This window comes from Micromys minutus (assembly GCF_963924665.1).
Source record: "Micromys minutus genome assembly, chromosome: 13".
NCBI lineage: Eukaryota > Metazoa > Chordata > Mammalia > Rodentia > Muridae > Micromys > Micromys minutus.
In genome coordinates, this window is record NC_137982.1 from 16,155,951 (window position 1) to 16,173,015 (window position 17,065).

Genomic DNA, 17,065 nt, shown 5'->3' on the forward strand with positions numbered 1-17,065 from the left:
ATCCTATAAGAATTCCTAAATTTATAGTAATTATTAAGCTTTTTAAATATTACCACTCTTCAATCCTTTCTGATAGACAGAACTGCAATGAGAGTTCTGCCAGTCTTTAGTGTCACCAATTTATTGCTTCTGAGATAATAAGCAGGCATTCTACTATTCAGAGTACATTCCAATAGGTGGTAAAACCAAAGATCATAAAAAGAAAACTAATGATTTATTATAGGTACTAAGAGAGAAGATAAGATATTGATTGGGTTTATCTATACAAAACTTCACTAATAACTTAATTGTGGTTTTTAATTCTCCATGAACCTGTGGAACTATGACAGGTGATGAATGTATAGCCAGATAATTACTCCTAGTGAAGATGTCTGTAGACATTCTCTGTTGTAAACTTCTTATTTGATTTATGATTTGAATTTATGTATACATTTGTGATGAAATTTTTGCCATGTGATCATGTATTCTGAAAGATGTATGAGTGTTGATGACAAAGAGAAGTGGGTTCTTTCTCTCTTTCTCTCTTTATCCCCATTTTCTTAGAATTCTCCTTGTGGGGCTTTTATTACCATTATTTTTCTTATCCCCCTCTTCTTGGACTCCTTATCCTACTTTTCCTATATCCAGCTTATCACTTTTTGCTTAGATTCCTACTTTCTCTGCTTTTCCTACAAGCCTGTTTTCTTCAAGAGCTTTCATAAGAAATTCTTTAAAACATATAAATAAACGTTAAAGTCACTTCTTCAAAGTGTCCCTTTCCTTTTCTGTGACTTCAACTAACAGGCTGAAAGTTAGAGCTCAGCAATTCCTATACAGATTGAACAAAGGCTCCTTTAGTTAATCTCCTGCCGTTTTGGATGAAGTGCTAAGTAGTTTCTTGCCTAGGAAGAACTCCATAGGCAAGTCAATGGAACAAAGAGACTTAGAATTGAGATCTGACATTGACTAGAGGGGAGGCCCTTGGTCCTTTGGAGGCTGGATGCCCCAATGTAAAAGAGTAGTAAAGCTGGAGTGGGTGGGTGGGTGGGTGAGTTAGCACCCTCATTGAAGTAACAAAGATGGTGAATGGGATAGGAGGTTGCAGAGAGTAAACCAGGAAGAAATTAGTAACATTTGAAATGTAAATAAATAAAATAACCAATGATAAAAAAGTTAAGAAACCATTTTATCATTATACAGCAATTGTAAATTTCTCATAAGTCCACGTCTTACCCACTCCAATGCTCTTTTTCTGCCTCAGGACGAACAACAACAAGAAAGAAGACCCACCAGGGATGCCCTCCTTCCATCTGGCAGTTTTCTCTAACAAATGGAGTGGAACCTGTCTATGTTTCTGACTTGCTTGCCTGCCTTTGAATTCATTTACCTTAGTTGGGCTGCCTTGTCTTGTTGCAACCATATTTGCCAGAGCATGTTTGTACACATGGGATCCTCCTCAGAGAGGGAAAGGGGAAATGGGTGGAGGGATTTTGGGAATTGGACTAGGAGGAGTGGACAAAGGGGGGTCTATAGGCTGCGATCAAATATAAAGTGAATAAGGAAAGAGAGAGGAGGAGACAGAGATAGAGATGAAGATGAAGAGACAGAGACAGAAAGAGATCACAAAAAACAAAATGAAGTAAATCAAACAAAACAATAACATCTACCAGATAAGTACTGTCATATTCATCTAAAGGTGCTGTTCTGTCCTTTCTTTTTTCTGATACCTGCTATAATCTATTTAAAATCCTAGTTTATTTAAAATAGATGACTTGATTCATCCAAATTTTCTGTCTGAGGATACAGAGTACTTCAAGGTTTAACTCTAGGGATTCAGTGAATCTTATGTATTCTCACACTTCCAAAGCTTTATATGAAGACCATATTCTCTGGAGAATACTCAATCTTGGAAAATAAGGCCATTGTTTTGGAAAACTGGGATGTTATCCCACATATTTTCCCACATCTTCTAACCCTCTAATATACCTACTGTTTCAAAAACGCAGAAGAATTCTTCAGGAACATCGACTTAAGTTCCTAGCCAATTGATTTACTATGGAGACATTGAACACTTACACAGTAACCAAACAGTTATTGCTTAGTTTTCTGGTTCATTTCCTTGCTGTATCAAGTTCTCCACTTATTTGCCTTCTTTTAGTTCTAAGTAAGCCTGTAGCCAACTGAGGCCATTTCAGGTATATGTAGATGAAATAGCTACTTTCATTACAACTCTCCAAAGCCAAGTAGATCTGAATGCAGGTACCATTCTTTAAAACTGTAGAGCTGTAAGTCACATGGCTAGTTAGAAAGAGATCACCTGTCTCTTCCTTCATAAATGATGCTAATTTTATGGAAACCAGTACAGAATAGTGCCAGATGCAACAAAGAAACTCTAGAAAAGAACAAAAGTAGCTGAGGTTTAAGAAAAGGGTCAAGAACTCATTGGGGATATGATGGCAATTCAACAAATAGTACTGGCAAAAGTGGACATCTCTAGGGAGAAAAATGAAATGAGCCCCTTAATCTTTCACTACATTCAAATTTGACTAGAAATGGACTAAAATTGATAGGTTAAAACACAGAAAGAATACTTTCTTACATTTTAAAGACGTGTTCTCATAAGAATTTAGGCAAAAGTCAATGAATATTACTTTAAGTTAAATACTTTTTTGTGGTAAGGAATCAATTAACAAAATAATTGTTTGACCTAGAGAATGTTAGAAGTTATTTGTAAACTTTACCTAAACCAGGATTCATATTCAGAATTTATAAGAACACTAACTCCATAGTTAATATCTATGAGTAAAAGAACTCAGTAGATGTTTCTCAGCAGAAAATCCTGCCTAAGAGCTATCCAAAGAAATATGCCATATAGTTAAAAATCCAGAAAACATATATATAAATGGCAATGAGTTACCATAATTGAATCTCTCTCTTCCTCCTTCCCTCCCTCCCTCTCCCTCCTTCCCTCCCTCCCCCTCCCTTCCTCCCTACCTCCCCCCTCCCCCCATCTCTGTGTGCTTGTATTCATGTCAATATGTGAAGATGCTTCTACACTATGCTAGGAATACACATTAGTATAGTCTCTGTCAAAAATGATATAAAAGTTTTAAAATTAGGTAAAAAATAAAGTAACAAAAGACATAGCAATCACAGTCCCTCATATATATTCAATGGGAATGAAATTCTTCTGCTGGTATGTGCCCTCTATGATTATTACTGTTTTTACATAGCCAAGAGAGGGAATCAACCTAAGTACCTAGGTATGTCAACTGGTAAACAGTTAAATAAAATATGCTAATTATAACACTCCAAAATGCTATTTGGTTACAAAAACTCTAGCAAAGGAAGTAATGAAAATGCACTTGGAAAGTATTATATTCAGCGAAATGAGCCAGGAGGAGAAAGAAAACTATCATACCATTATGCTCCTGTAAGTAATCTAACCAAGCTGCTCTTTCAGAAAGACAGAATGCAGAGATGGGAGAAGGTAAGGACTTGGAGAAAAGTTGTTCAAGGATATAAAATCATCTCATGGAAAGAAAACAATCTGCCATTCTAGGGAGATAACTATTATTAAGAATATCATATTTACATTTAAGATAACTGGAACAAAGTGGTTTTGGATGTCCTCCCAACAAAGAAATATCTCCCTTTAATACATCAGACACTGATTGTTGCAGGCAGACACAGGTACAAAATGTGCCCCAAAATGTGTTTATTTTTATTAATGAATAGCTCATTTAAATGTTCTCAAGTATATAATCCTTAAGACAAAATAATACCTTGATATTGATTTTTTTCTCCAATATTATAATCCAGCCAGAAATAATCATGATTTAGACATTAACAAAGAAAGCAAAGTTAAAATCACAACTGTGTATGCTTTTTATATGATGAAACAAATATTTCAAATTTTACTAACAACATTCTCTTTCCAGGCCACCCACACTAACTATACTCATCATAGGTGAAGGTAGTAGAATAAAATCAATAGACACATACAAAAGTTGGGATGAGAGAAAGGTTTTCTGAAGAACTACAAAAGCATTTTCTGTATTAGGACATGAGAGAGAACAGAATTACTCTGATTATACTCACTTACCTGGCTTTGTCTTTCATAGAATTAACTAGCATTTCCATTCATTATTTCTATTTTATTCCAATTTATCCTCCTAAGGCTTGTAATAGGTTACATAATTGCATATCAAAACTTCAGTGTATATATCTAAGCAGTTTGCATAAGTCTCATGACCTTTAAATTTAAGAGGTAGATGAAGAATTTAGGTGTATGATTCTTTGATCAAAGTCACTGATTTTAACACAAACTAAATCACAGCAAGGCTGAACCCTTTATTTCAGTGTTATTTATTCAGTTAACTGATATCTATCAATGACATTAAAGCCTCGACTGGAGAATGCAAGGTACCAAAATGTGAATCAGTGCATTGCCTTCCTTTGCAAGAAACTCAGCAAGTGTAATCCATGTATCTTCACATGAGCACATACCATGATTCACAAGGAGTATTGCACACATTTACTATAAAGCTTAAGGCTGAAGTATTATTTGAATCCCTGAGTTCATTACTAGCCTAAATATCATAGCTAGACACTATTTCAAAAAAAAAAAAAAAAAAAAAAAACCCAAACAACAATGAAAGCAGCCCTTAACATGCTAGCTCTTATAAACTCAGAGTTAAATTATGATTAATTGGTTTGCCATCTTCTGTAAATACAACTTTACATGAACTGGACCTGTTCTAATTTCATCAATGTTCTATTTGCCTCAGCACTGTAAGGAACTGTAGTCACCATGAAGAACCTTTAATCTGTGAAGTGTCGAACACCTGTGATTGGGCTTTTAGCAAGGTATATTTCTCCCCTCTCAGACCTTCAAGGTATCAGATGCTGAGGAGTGGGATTTTTGTACTTCTGACAGACCCTGGGGTGGTGGGTGGGAAAACACTGCCCAGTGGTATAACTTGTTAGGAATAGCTTTCATATGCTGAGCTTTCACAATCTGTAGTGCTAACACTTCTAGAAGAGATGAGAAATATATTGGGATGTCATGATTATGTACCTGTTGTGAAGCTTATTCAGGAGACAGCGTAATTGTTATTCTACCAACATTTCATGAGGCAATAACAGAAAAGGTACAAAAACCTCAATGGGGATGACAGGATTGTCGGGGAATACAACCCAATTTGCCTATTCTCAGAACTGTGGATGTGACTTAGATCCTCATAAGGACTTTTTTCTTACTTTTCTTTATCCAATGAAACTAGTGTAGTAAACTTAAGATATTACAAATATCAATAAAGAACTTGTAAGCCACTCCAGTTCAGTTCAATTTAAAACTAAAAATAAATTCATTAGGTCTCCTTCCAGAGTAAAAGTTACAAAAGGTCTTTAGGATAACAAATGAGTTTAAAAGTATTCGAAGCATTCACAGACTGTTTGTATGTTGGCTAGATAATTGAATTAAACAAGTTAATGCAATTAGATCTTTTAACTTTTCTTAATTGGTGTGTTTTAGAAAAGTATAAAGTATATATTTTGAAAATTATTAAATAAAGCAGTACTTTAGAAACATGCACTTAACTTACATGTCGTTGGGATCCATCGTATTCACATCTTTCAATTTTTCCTAAGCTGCCATCTGAGAAATACAACTTTTCTGCATGGTGGTCAATGGTGAGCCCATTCGGAGTGAGTATGTCTGTGCTGACCACCACATGCGCGTTTTTCCCAGTCAACGTGGCTCTCATGATGCTTGGATGCTGTTCATTCCAATTTGTCCAAAACATTAAACTGATTAAAATAAAAGTAAGAACAATTGCAAAAATATTATTAAGAATAAAAACATTTGTTGAAACACAAGAATGTAAGGTTGTTTAATATTTACTTTTTAGTCTTTGACCATATGGATGGCTAGGTGATAAAGAAAGTAAATTTTTTTTTTTTTTTTTTTTTTTTTTTTTTTTTTTAGAAATAGCTTCTAGGTTTCTGTTGAATCTTAAAAGGAGTCATGCAAATACAACTGCCTTGTGTGTACCTTCAGATACACCTTTAGTGATGTAGAGACAATCTGATGCATTATGAAGAATAATTAATTATGAAACTATCAAGAGCAAAACAGTAATCTTACAGTTTCAGGGACAAAATGATCGAATACTTGTATTTCTGTAATTTTCATATTTTATTCAAATAATGGTATTTTAATATGTGTGCATTAAAATTTGGTTGTATTTCTGTTGTCTTTCAAATACTTAACTACAGTATCTGTTATACAGACTTGTTAGTTTAAGGGATGTTAGTCTGTATGAGTGTGCTGAATAGAAATCCTTAGAGCTCAGCAGGAATAGAGCCTCTGAGCCTTTTTTTCCTTGAATAGCTCTCTTCATGTAAATAAGACTCTTCTGCAGTAGCTAAAAAAAGTGAATGCTTAAAAATGTAGTGAGGAACAGAAAGACAAATGAAGGTTGAGTATGCTAGAAGCCTGCACATTCTAAATATATGTAAAAACATAATGCTTAACCTATAGGAATCAAAAGATCTATTTGTTAATTTAAAAAACCTCACACATATAAGTTTTGTATTCTGTAATTGAGCAAAGGCAGCAAAAAATACAATTACCAGCACTCCTTGCAATATTTTTTTTTAAAAAAGGAAAGGTTGGTTAATTAAATTGTTTTATTTAGAAATGCAATATATGGTATTAAATTTACAATTCACCTATTTTATTATTTATGATTTTTATTTTTTAATATGTATTGGTCTACTGCTAACAAAAAGGATTTAAGTGTCATCAATGTAGATATGTAGGTGATGATTAAAATTGAGTGTTTTTTTTCTTTTTTTATTGGATAGTCTCTGTATTTACATTTCAAATGTTATTATCTTTCCTGCTACTCCCATTCCTCCACCCCCCACTTGCATCCATGAAGGTGCTTCTTCTCCCAACCACCCTCTCCACCTTAGCGTTTTGGCATTCACCTACTCTGTGAAAACAAGCCTTCACTGCACCAAGAGCCTCTTCTCCCATTGGTAACAGACAATGCCATACTCTGCTACATATGCAACTGGAGCCTTGGGTCTCTCCATATGTGCTCACTGGTTGGTGTTTTAGTCCCTGGTAGCTTTGGAAGGTTTGATTGGTTGACAATATTGTTCTTCTAATAGAGTTGCAATCACTTTCACCTCTTTCAGTCCTTTCTCTAGCTACTTCATTGGGGTCTCTGTGTTCACCCCAATGCTTAGTTTCTCTCCATTTAGTTTGATTTTGGATTCTGGTTTGCTGTATAGTGTTTTTACTATGTTTAGATATGGGCTTTGGCAAGATTTTTGACATGAAGTGTTATTGAATTTTTAAAATTGGCTTTTTAATGTTTGAATCTTCAATTATGAATCTGTTTTCAGTTGAAACACTTTGATGTTTATAATTCAAATAAGCTAGATATAACTTGAAAGTATCCTCGACCTATTTTATAACTAATTTTACCAAGATAAAGCAGTCCTCAATTGGTAATTATTATAAGTAGTAGTAAGAGTCATTTATCTGTGATTATTTTAATTAATTTATTCATTGCTTTGACCCATTTTTCACTTTTATTGTAAGAGACATAATACTGTGGTCATCATGACATGATGTTCAATGAGGGAATTAAGTCTCACATCAGTTGCAAAGAATTTTCACAAGCAGTTCTCTGAGAGCAAGGCTTCTAGACTTTTCCTACAAGAACTGCGGTGAGTATTTATCATCTCCATGTCTCATATTTTTCAGCTGCTTGAGAAGAGTTGTTTGTATTTTGCTTAAGGAATACTGGATGGAAATTAAAGTGATACAAATGGAAAAAGAAAAATTCAAACTATTCTAATTTGTAGATGATATGGTAATATATACAAAAGAATGAAAATTTTTCATCAGGAAACTTCTAGAAAACAATCAAGTATTTCAGCAAAGATTCCGGGTACAGAACCAATTTACAAATACCAGTAGCCTTTCTATACACTAACAACAAACACACTGACAAAGAGATCATGGACACATTCATATTTGCACTAACATCAAAGAAAATAGATTATGTTGGAATAAATTTCAACAGTGAAAGAAAATACCTCTTCAAGAAAAATGTTAAATGTCATAAAAGAGAGATTAAGAAAGACACTAAAAATAGACAAGCACCAAATCTCATCTATTTGTACATTGGAAGAATCAATATTTTGAACATGATTTTTCATGTAATAAATTTACCTATTCAATGAAATTTAACCAAATCCATAAAATAGTTTTATAGCAGTAGAGAAAGACAAGTTCTATAGTCCATATGGAAATAGAAAAGACCACGCTAAGTCAAAGAGATCTTGAACAACAACAAAAAATAATACTCAAATAATTACTACTTCAGTCTTCAAGATATATTACATATACATAACAATAAAAACATATTGTACTGGAATAACACCATCATCTAAATCAATTGAGTAAAATAGAACAGACCTAAGAATAGAAAATTACAGGCATCTTATATTTGACAAAGAGGACAAACACTTATTGGAGAAAAAACCAGAAAGTACAGAGGAAATTGGATATGTACATATAGAAGAGTGATATTGTATTTGTATTCATTATTTTGTACAAGTTTATCTCCCATTAGAGACAGTTTGAAACCCAAAATACTAAAAATACTATTTAAAAAAAAGCATAGGTAATGCCCTACAAGATATAGGTACAGGAAAGACTTCCTGGAAAGTGTTCCATTCGGTAAGACATGTTACCTGCTAAGGAAATGATCAACTGATAGAAGAAATCCTCAGATCTGGGGAGAACATATTTCAAGTACTAAATTTCCCACTATACCCTTAACTCAAAAGCTGGAAAGTCAAGGAAGTTAATGTCCAACTGAAAAATGTTTAAAAACTGACCAGTAATTATGCAAATGAAAATTCCAGCAATTCAGCCATTCAAGTCACTCAGGTCAGAACGGCTCATAAAATAACTATCAGCAATTTCTGCAGAATTGGTGGAGAAATTGTAAGCTCCACTTTTCATAGTAATGTAAACTGGTAAAGCCTTTCTGAAAATCAGTTTGGAGAAACTTCAAAACACTAAAAATAAATATGCCATGTAAACCAGCTATACCACTTTTTGGTATAAACCCAAAGGACTTAAATTCTTACTCCACAGATAACTTACTCACCCTGCTTCATTACCACACTGTTCACTCACTACAGCTAGCGTTACTAAGGAAACATCAATCATTCAATAGATAAATGGATAAATGAAATAGACATGATGGGACATTTATATTATTTAGCTATAGTAACTGAAGTGAATTTTCATGTAAACAATGACCTAGAACATATTATATTGAAGACAACCTAGACCTCAAAAGACAAACCTCAAAGGTTTTTCTCTTTTCTCTGGTTCCTAGCCTCAAATCTTAAGATGTCTGTATCCAGCACCTCAGAATTGTCAAAAACCAGGAAAGTATAAATGGAACATTGAGGAAGAGGGGCGTGGTTCGGGTAGAGATAATGATACAGGTTATTAGAAGTAGAAAATAAAAAACTGGGGAGGTAGGATATATATATATTTCCACTTGAGATGACAAAAACTGTCAACTAATAAAACCCCAGTACCAGTCATAAAAATTTCTGTTTCCAGTGGTTGGTCAGTTGGCCAGAAAAGTCCAAAAATATATAAGCTCTTGCTGTCACTCTAGTGTACTTCTCAGAATGGGAAGGAATGTGATTAGTGAAGCAATTACATGCTTAGGGCATAGGAATTTCTTCAAAGTGCAAACAGTTATCCATTCTCCTTATGATAATGATAATAATACAGCCTCTTACTTTTGGCATTCGTCTAAAGCTAGCACATGAGGGTGGTCATCCTCTGCCATGGTGATGACTGCTTCCCTGTCAATCGCTCCGGGCTGAGTCTGGTCGACTGTGTGCCTGGTGATGGATGACGTGCTGGAGCTGGTCCAGTAGAGAGTATCCCAGGCTCTATGATAGGCAAGGCCCTCAACAGAGCCCACATCTGATGGAAGAGAGTAGACAATAAATCACATTTTACTTCAAAAAGCCTTCTGACAGAAACAGTATTCAACATGGGTATAAATGCCACATTTTATCAACAATTTCTCCATTAACTCTGTGAACTGAAACTAAAAATGTGATTCCTGTAAGTAATATATTATGACATATAGGAAGTTATATTCAAAGTGATACGTGTAAGTATTTGAATGTGCATACAGTGGGAAGAAATAGGTGTTAAAATATGAAGTTATTAACTACTCAATTATTCATCTAAATAGGAAAACCACAAAAATCTTACAACCTTTTGGTACAGAAAAATAATGGCATTTGATTTTGGTTTTAATAATTACTAATTTTTGTAAGTATATAGGCCATAAAATTCTAAAACATTGTAAAAAGATCACTAGCCAGAAAGACTATTAGGTTTGCTGGTGGTGAGTTTTCTGATGCTGCTGCAGATCTAGGCAATTCAAATATAATCAAACACATCATACTGAACTATCTTCAAAGCCAAATAGAAACCTGACTTGCTTCTGTCAGCTTTGGGAGACAAGAGTTGAATAGGCTAGCTGGCATGTTGTTTCATTCCTATTTTAATAATCCATTCTAGAAATGATTTCAGATGAATTGGTCTCTAAAGCATACTGCTTATATAAAAAGAGAAGCAGTGGTACAGAATTTAACCCACATGAGTGATGGGTTGAAAACCAATGTGATCCTGTCATCCTGTCGAAGCACCGTATCCCAGTACCTGGGCAACAGAGCCAGCAGCTCAGTAGTTCTCAGAATACACCTTTGTGAACAATATGATCCCTATTTTTTCCTCAGTCTCCTGTAGTCAGTACAACGAAAGCAGTACTCAAGTCGCATCCAGACATGAAATTGCAACATGGGGCATTGTGCTTTTTTTACCCAGGAATCTCCCAGACAGTACTGAGTTCTCACAAACATCGGTAGATATGAAGGGTTCCTTTCACATTTACCAAGTGTACTTAGAGGTTTCATAGGCGTGCAAATGAACAATTATGAGTTTTAAGCCAGGTTTCTTGCATATGATCCATTTTAGACACCTGTTTAGATCTTCTACATGCAAAGGGAATATCTAGGAATATCTAAATAAATAGCTGTTACTGTTGAACACTTCTGTCTGCTACAAATTTGAAGCTGTTTAGCACATGTTATTTTGCTTTGTGAATAAATATCCTCTAAAAGTTCTTTGTATCTTCTTTCTCTAAGGAATCTGAAGTTTATATCCAATGAACTCATACAATTACATCAAACGTTTTACTACAGATCTATCTGTATAAAACTTTTTGTTCTTAATAATGCCTCCTTTGGGGATGCATTAAAGACATCTGTTCTCAATAGAGACCTGCATGGAAACAAATAAATGAACCCCTGGTTTCAATTTGTGTAACTCCAGGGAAATTGCATAACAAGCAATTTTCCATGATAGCCTCCCCTGACACAGGAATCAATCCGCATAAAATTAGTACAGAACCTTAGACCAGAGACAATGGAGAGAAGAGCAAACAACCCACGTGATGGACATCTGTACAGGTGATTTCCTTTGAATCACATGCTACCTGTTGTGAGTGAGTGTGTGGTTGATAATTGTTCGAGGCACTTCAGGTATTAACTACAAACCTCCTTCTTAATTTCTGCATTTATGCAATTTCAGATCATTGATAAATATACTAATCATTATTGGTAATGGTTTTTGCATTATAATACTTTAACATTTGGGGGAAAAGGAGAAATGGCACATCTCTGAAGAACTCAGAGCAAATTGACTCATACTTCTATATTCCTGCATGTCCCTGTGCAGGGACTTGGCAGATCTGCTTTCCTCTTTCTCTTACCAGTAAAAAGGAAAACAGAGAAGTCATTGCATCTCAAGTGAGAGGAGACAGATGTTCCCATTTTATGGATACAAATCCAGAGCATAAAGAACATAGTATGTGTGCAGTTCATTCTCCCTTGAGTTATTTTGACTCTGGTGGTTTAAACAAGACTGTGCTTTATAGACCCTGACATTTGACTGCTTAGTCTCCAGTTGTTATTACTGTATGGGAAAGTATAATGAGTGTGGCCTTACTGGAGGAAGTATGTCACTTGGGGAAGACTTTGAGACTTAAAAACCACAGACCATTCCCAGTTTGCTTTTTCTGCTTTAAGTTTGCTATTTAAGGTGGGAGTCCTCGGCTTTCTGCTCCAGGAACCATACCTCACTTCCTGTCCATGAAGGATTCTTAATACATATGGAAAGATCCATGAGTAAAACAAACCTTTCCTTCACTAAGTTATCCCGATTATAGTATTTTATCAGATCAGTATAAATGTAATTAGTACACTCGCAGCAGTTAAACTAACTGGAATCTAAGAGTGGATTTTACAAGGTTTTAGTAATGTGTCTCTATCCCCTGAAGGATATTTCCATACAAAATTGAATTCTATTAAAATATATAAAGAGAATATAAAAGTAGATTGGGTTTTCATATGAAGTCTTAAAATGTTTCTCAAAATTGTAGAATTATATGGCATATATGCACAATTATCTGAATATGTGAGAAAATCTTATGGATGCTTTGCAAGACTGTGAAGTCATATGGTGTGTGTCTATCCACATATGTACACACCTATAGATATTTGAGCAGTGAGGTTACTAAATGGTCCATCGGCCAAACTAAGAAGTTTGATATGATGGTCCTGGTAGGCAATTATACAGTTAGAATAACATCGAAATTTCTTCTATCAGCCAGATCATAAATATCAAGTCCAATTGTTGCAGAGTTATGTTGTTTGAACTTAAGGAATAACCAAGAAAAAATAATAACATGACTGCTCTGGTAGCTTCATAGTTCTCACCACAGTAAATAATTGTATTTGGGCACACAGTAAAAGCAGAGTTTCCTCACCACATATACCTGCCCTCACATAATTAATTAAGTAATCTTAATCTTCTTCGTCCATTTGAGGTTTAGCAGTTTGTTTACAAAAATAAGAGAATTAAGTCTGTTTTATAAAAGTAAGAGTAGTTGACTGCAAATAAATAGATAAGAAAATAGATTAGGAAAATAGGTTTTATGAATATAAATGTGTTCGTATCTGAACATAATTATATGAAAAAATGAATATTAGTTAAATAAATATAACACTACTTCTATACACTGATATATATATATATATAGATCAGCATATAGTTGTGGGAAAATTCACACTCATAATCTATCAGTAATTCCTTTCACAAATTCTCCAAGGACTTCACTCGAATGTTAATTTCTCTCTCTTCTAGTTTGCTTTCCGTTTCTGTTATAAATTCATAACCAAAACCAATTTGGGTATAAAAGGATTTGTTTCAACTTACAAATGGAAGATGGAGCAGGAGCTCAAGGAAGTAGAATGAAACACAGCATAGAACACAGAGGATCAAAGCTGAGTGGCAAGCTTCACTGGGCATGCTCAGTTACTTTTCTTACACTGTACACTTTCCCACAAGGAGATGGAGTCCATGACATCAACCAGCGCAATTAAGAAAAGAATAGCATGGACTTGTTCATTTGTAATAAAGGATATTTCTCAATTGTTTCCTCTTCTCTAGTGATTCTAGTTTGTGTCTAATAGGAAAAACTAATGAGCAAAATCGTACTACAAATGAGAAAGAGTGGTAGATACCCCACTATGTGTCTATTGATATAAAGAAAGATTAAGAATTCACCTAACAGAAAAATAACTATGTTATTAAAGGCTCTGTTTTTTCTCTGGCTGAAGAGAATGAAATACAAAATCTACAAAAAGTGTTTAAACTCAGGAACATCCTAAAGCTCCAAAGATTCTTGACCACCAGTTGAGTGGGCTCTACTTTCATTCTCATTGCCTTATACCATAGGCTGGATTGCCTAAATTCGCTGTGAGACTATAGCATTGGATTTGAGCATTCAGTACTTTTTGTTTTAATAGTCTAAGTTACTTTGATTTTTTTTTTAGCAAGCTAAAACTTTTATAAATGTTATTCATATTTTTGTATTTCACATACATGAATCCATCAGAAAGTAGAAAGCCTTAAAAATGGTGTTAATTCAGGAGTCTAAGAAATGTGTGAACAGGTAAACATAAGGACCTTAAGAATCCTGTGAGAAATAAATTATGAAACCTTCACTTAAATGTACAAAGGAATTGATTTGGTGAGTTTTTATTTGTGGGGGTACTTTGCTGTTGTTCAGTTTGCTGTGTTACCTCCATCTTTTATTTCTTGTCCTAGAGAGAAAAGAACTACTATAACGATATGTAGAAATTACCATTTAGGTAAATGAAGATGGACACTAATATGTCTAGTGCTGTGGTTGCATCAAAATCAAACTAACTCATGCCATAGTGGTATAATAAGAGATAGCATGTTATTATTTCCTTTAAGTGCATTTTTTAAAATGACTTTATTTTACAAAACAAAGATAAATGTACAGATTTTAAACATTTTTTGCTTAAAATTATACATTTTTGTCAGTACAGTTTTTTCAGACATTAAAATAATTTTTACATAAAACCATGTGAATATATTTTTTTGGTCAGTACTTGATTTTTTTCAAGGGCTTGACAGTATGCATTGAAAACCTAATAGTTACAATAAGCGTAAAGTACATGCAAAACAAAACGCAACATGGAAATAGTCAAAGTCTTCTTGTTTTGTAAATATATGTATATTTTTTTTGTTTTCTTTATTTCTTGGACTTCATACAGTCTGTGAGTTGTTTCTGGGGGAGTGCAAGCCTCTGGGGTTAGCATCCCACTATCAGTGACTGCATATTATGTCTGTTCTTTTGTGACTGGGTTATCTCACTCAGGATGATATTCTCTAGATGCAGCCATTTTCTTAAGAATTTGGTTAAGTCATTGTTTCTGGTGGCTGAGTAGTATTCCATTGTGTATATGTACCACAATTTTTGTATCCATTCGTCTTCTGAAGGACTTTGAAATAGAGAAATAGCTTTGGTTTCTAACTCATTGAAAAGCTTAAAACAAGTGCTTAGTGGACACAAGACTTTGCAAATGTCTTAACCTTTTACTTTCCAGACAAATATGATATATGACAGTTTCAAAATTCTCTGTTGTTGACATTTTAACATATTGTACATTTGGCACCTCTTGGATATGTGCCTAACAAAACACTGAATTTCTAATATTGGGTTTAAGTTGTATAATTTCCTTAGAAATGTTCCAAAATGGTTTTCTCACACAATCTCTAAACCTCATTCACAGAATTGTATATTAAGATGTAGATTTATGTTAAGGCAATATATGACTAGATAGGGAGAGGAGGTGGGTCAAAGGAAAGGAAATGGAAGGGGAGGAGTCAGGGGGAAAATGGAATAGGAGGAGTCAGAGGAGAAGGAGGAGAGGACAGAACAGGAATAAGAGGACTGATCACAGCAAGTGAGAGAGATTTCTTAGGAGGGGAATGGAGAGTGTAATAATAAATCTGCCCAAAATAGACCACAGTTTGTTTTCCTAACTACTGAGTCGTGTTTTCATTGAATGGGTTTATTTGGGCTGAAGAGGAAAATGCAACAAATTGGCGATTGGGTTGAAAAGGATATTGCAACATTTGGATCCCAAGTTGGGGCACGAACCTACAACCCTGAGTCTCATGCTCTACACACTGAGCTAGAAATATAGATGCAACTTGAAGTAGTGTCAACTGACATGAGAAAGAAAGACAGTTAACCTTGGTCACCTATATAGTCTTCCCTGAAGGAAAAAAATTACAGGCAGAATAAAAAGATGGCTAGGAAATCAAGACAAAAAGACAATCACAGCTTCTTCAATTCTAATCAGTTTAAAGAATTTATGCACGTTTTTTCATTTATAAAGAAGGATATTTGTACATTCCTAATCACTTTGCTAGTGTCATTTGTTTGACAAGATTGATAAAACTAGATTCAAAGCATATGAGATATAATAAAATTTTTTGGTAACCAGCTTTGGAATTGCAGCTCTTCTGGGTAGAAGTTTAAAGGCTGTTGCCAATCTGTGGGGCTTCTGTACTTAAATGATGTCTTAATTTTATCTCAGTTATATTCATTCTAAACTCCAAGCATCCAGGAACAATTAAATTCTACTTATCTGGATTCCCTTGATTGCCTTCCAAATCCTAAAAGTCAGCAAGAGAAGAACTCTAAATGATTCAATGCACTGAGAGTGGCCAGGTTGACTGGTTATGTGTCTTACAATTTTTGGTTTTTATTCTGGGAAATGAATATCAATTAGATACATATTAAAAGCCTTTAAGGCAATTTAGGATAGAACTTTCTTTTCTCTGATGACACCCAAAAGGGAGTCATCCCAACTCTACCCTTCCTTAGTATTTAACCCATATGTAGAGCTATGTGGGCTTTCTTTCTTGAGGGTCATCAAGGAAAACTCATTTGCTTTAGGTTAAAATAATAGAATCACATTGTATCTCTAAAATGGATAAAAGCCTGATATCCACTCTGGATAAAAAATTATATACCATTGTCCCTTCTTAAGAATCAATCTAAAAATGCCCCTGTCTCAGGCAGGAACCCACACCTCTAAAACGCAGATTTATCTGACAGCATGCTAAGCAGATAAGAGAAATAATGTCCCTTAATGTGACAATATAGTTGCATTTACATAGCTTCCTCACGTTGGTTGCTGTCAGATCTGTTAAGCATAGCTGAGCTCTCCCACCTTTTACTCCTTTCTTTTCGATTTTTCTTTGAACACTGACCCAAACGCTAAGTATGCATTCCCTGAATATCTTGGAATTTTTTACTTTTCTTTCAGATCTCTGTACACACTGATTTTCATACAAATCATCATCTGCTGAATTCTTTGAATTCTAAATCAAAATTAATAATTTTTCATTAGATTGCAGCTAAAATCAAAAACACATTTGTCTTGACATTCTGAGTGTTTTCCTTTTCTCTAAAGATACCCATGAACACATCTCTCTCTCTCTCTCTCTCTCTCTCTCTCTCTCTCTCTCTCTCTCTCACACACACACACACACACACACACACACACA

The 17,065-nt window shown here is 34.5% G+C and overlaps 1 protein-coding gene across 1 annotated transcript in view; it reads right to left on the minus strand.

The window, feature by feature from the left end:
• Positions 1–17,065, minus strand: part of LRP1B (LDL receptor related protein 1B) — a gene marked incomplete at both ends in the record, with an annotated part of 1,929,155 nt that overhangs the window by 355,506 nt on the left and 1,556,584 nt on the right. Inside the window, 2 exons of the mRNA XM_080928219.1 lie at positions 5,586–5,790; positions 9,832–10,021. Of these exons, the coding sequence (XP_080784345.1) occupies positions 5,586–5,790; positions 9,832–10,021 (395 nt within the window). The remainder of the gene's footprint in view (positions 1–5,585; positions 5,791–9,831; positions 10,022–17,065) is intronic.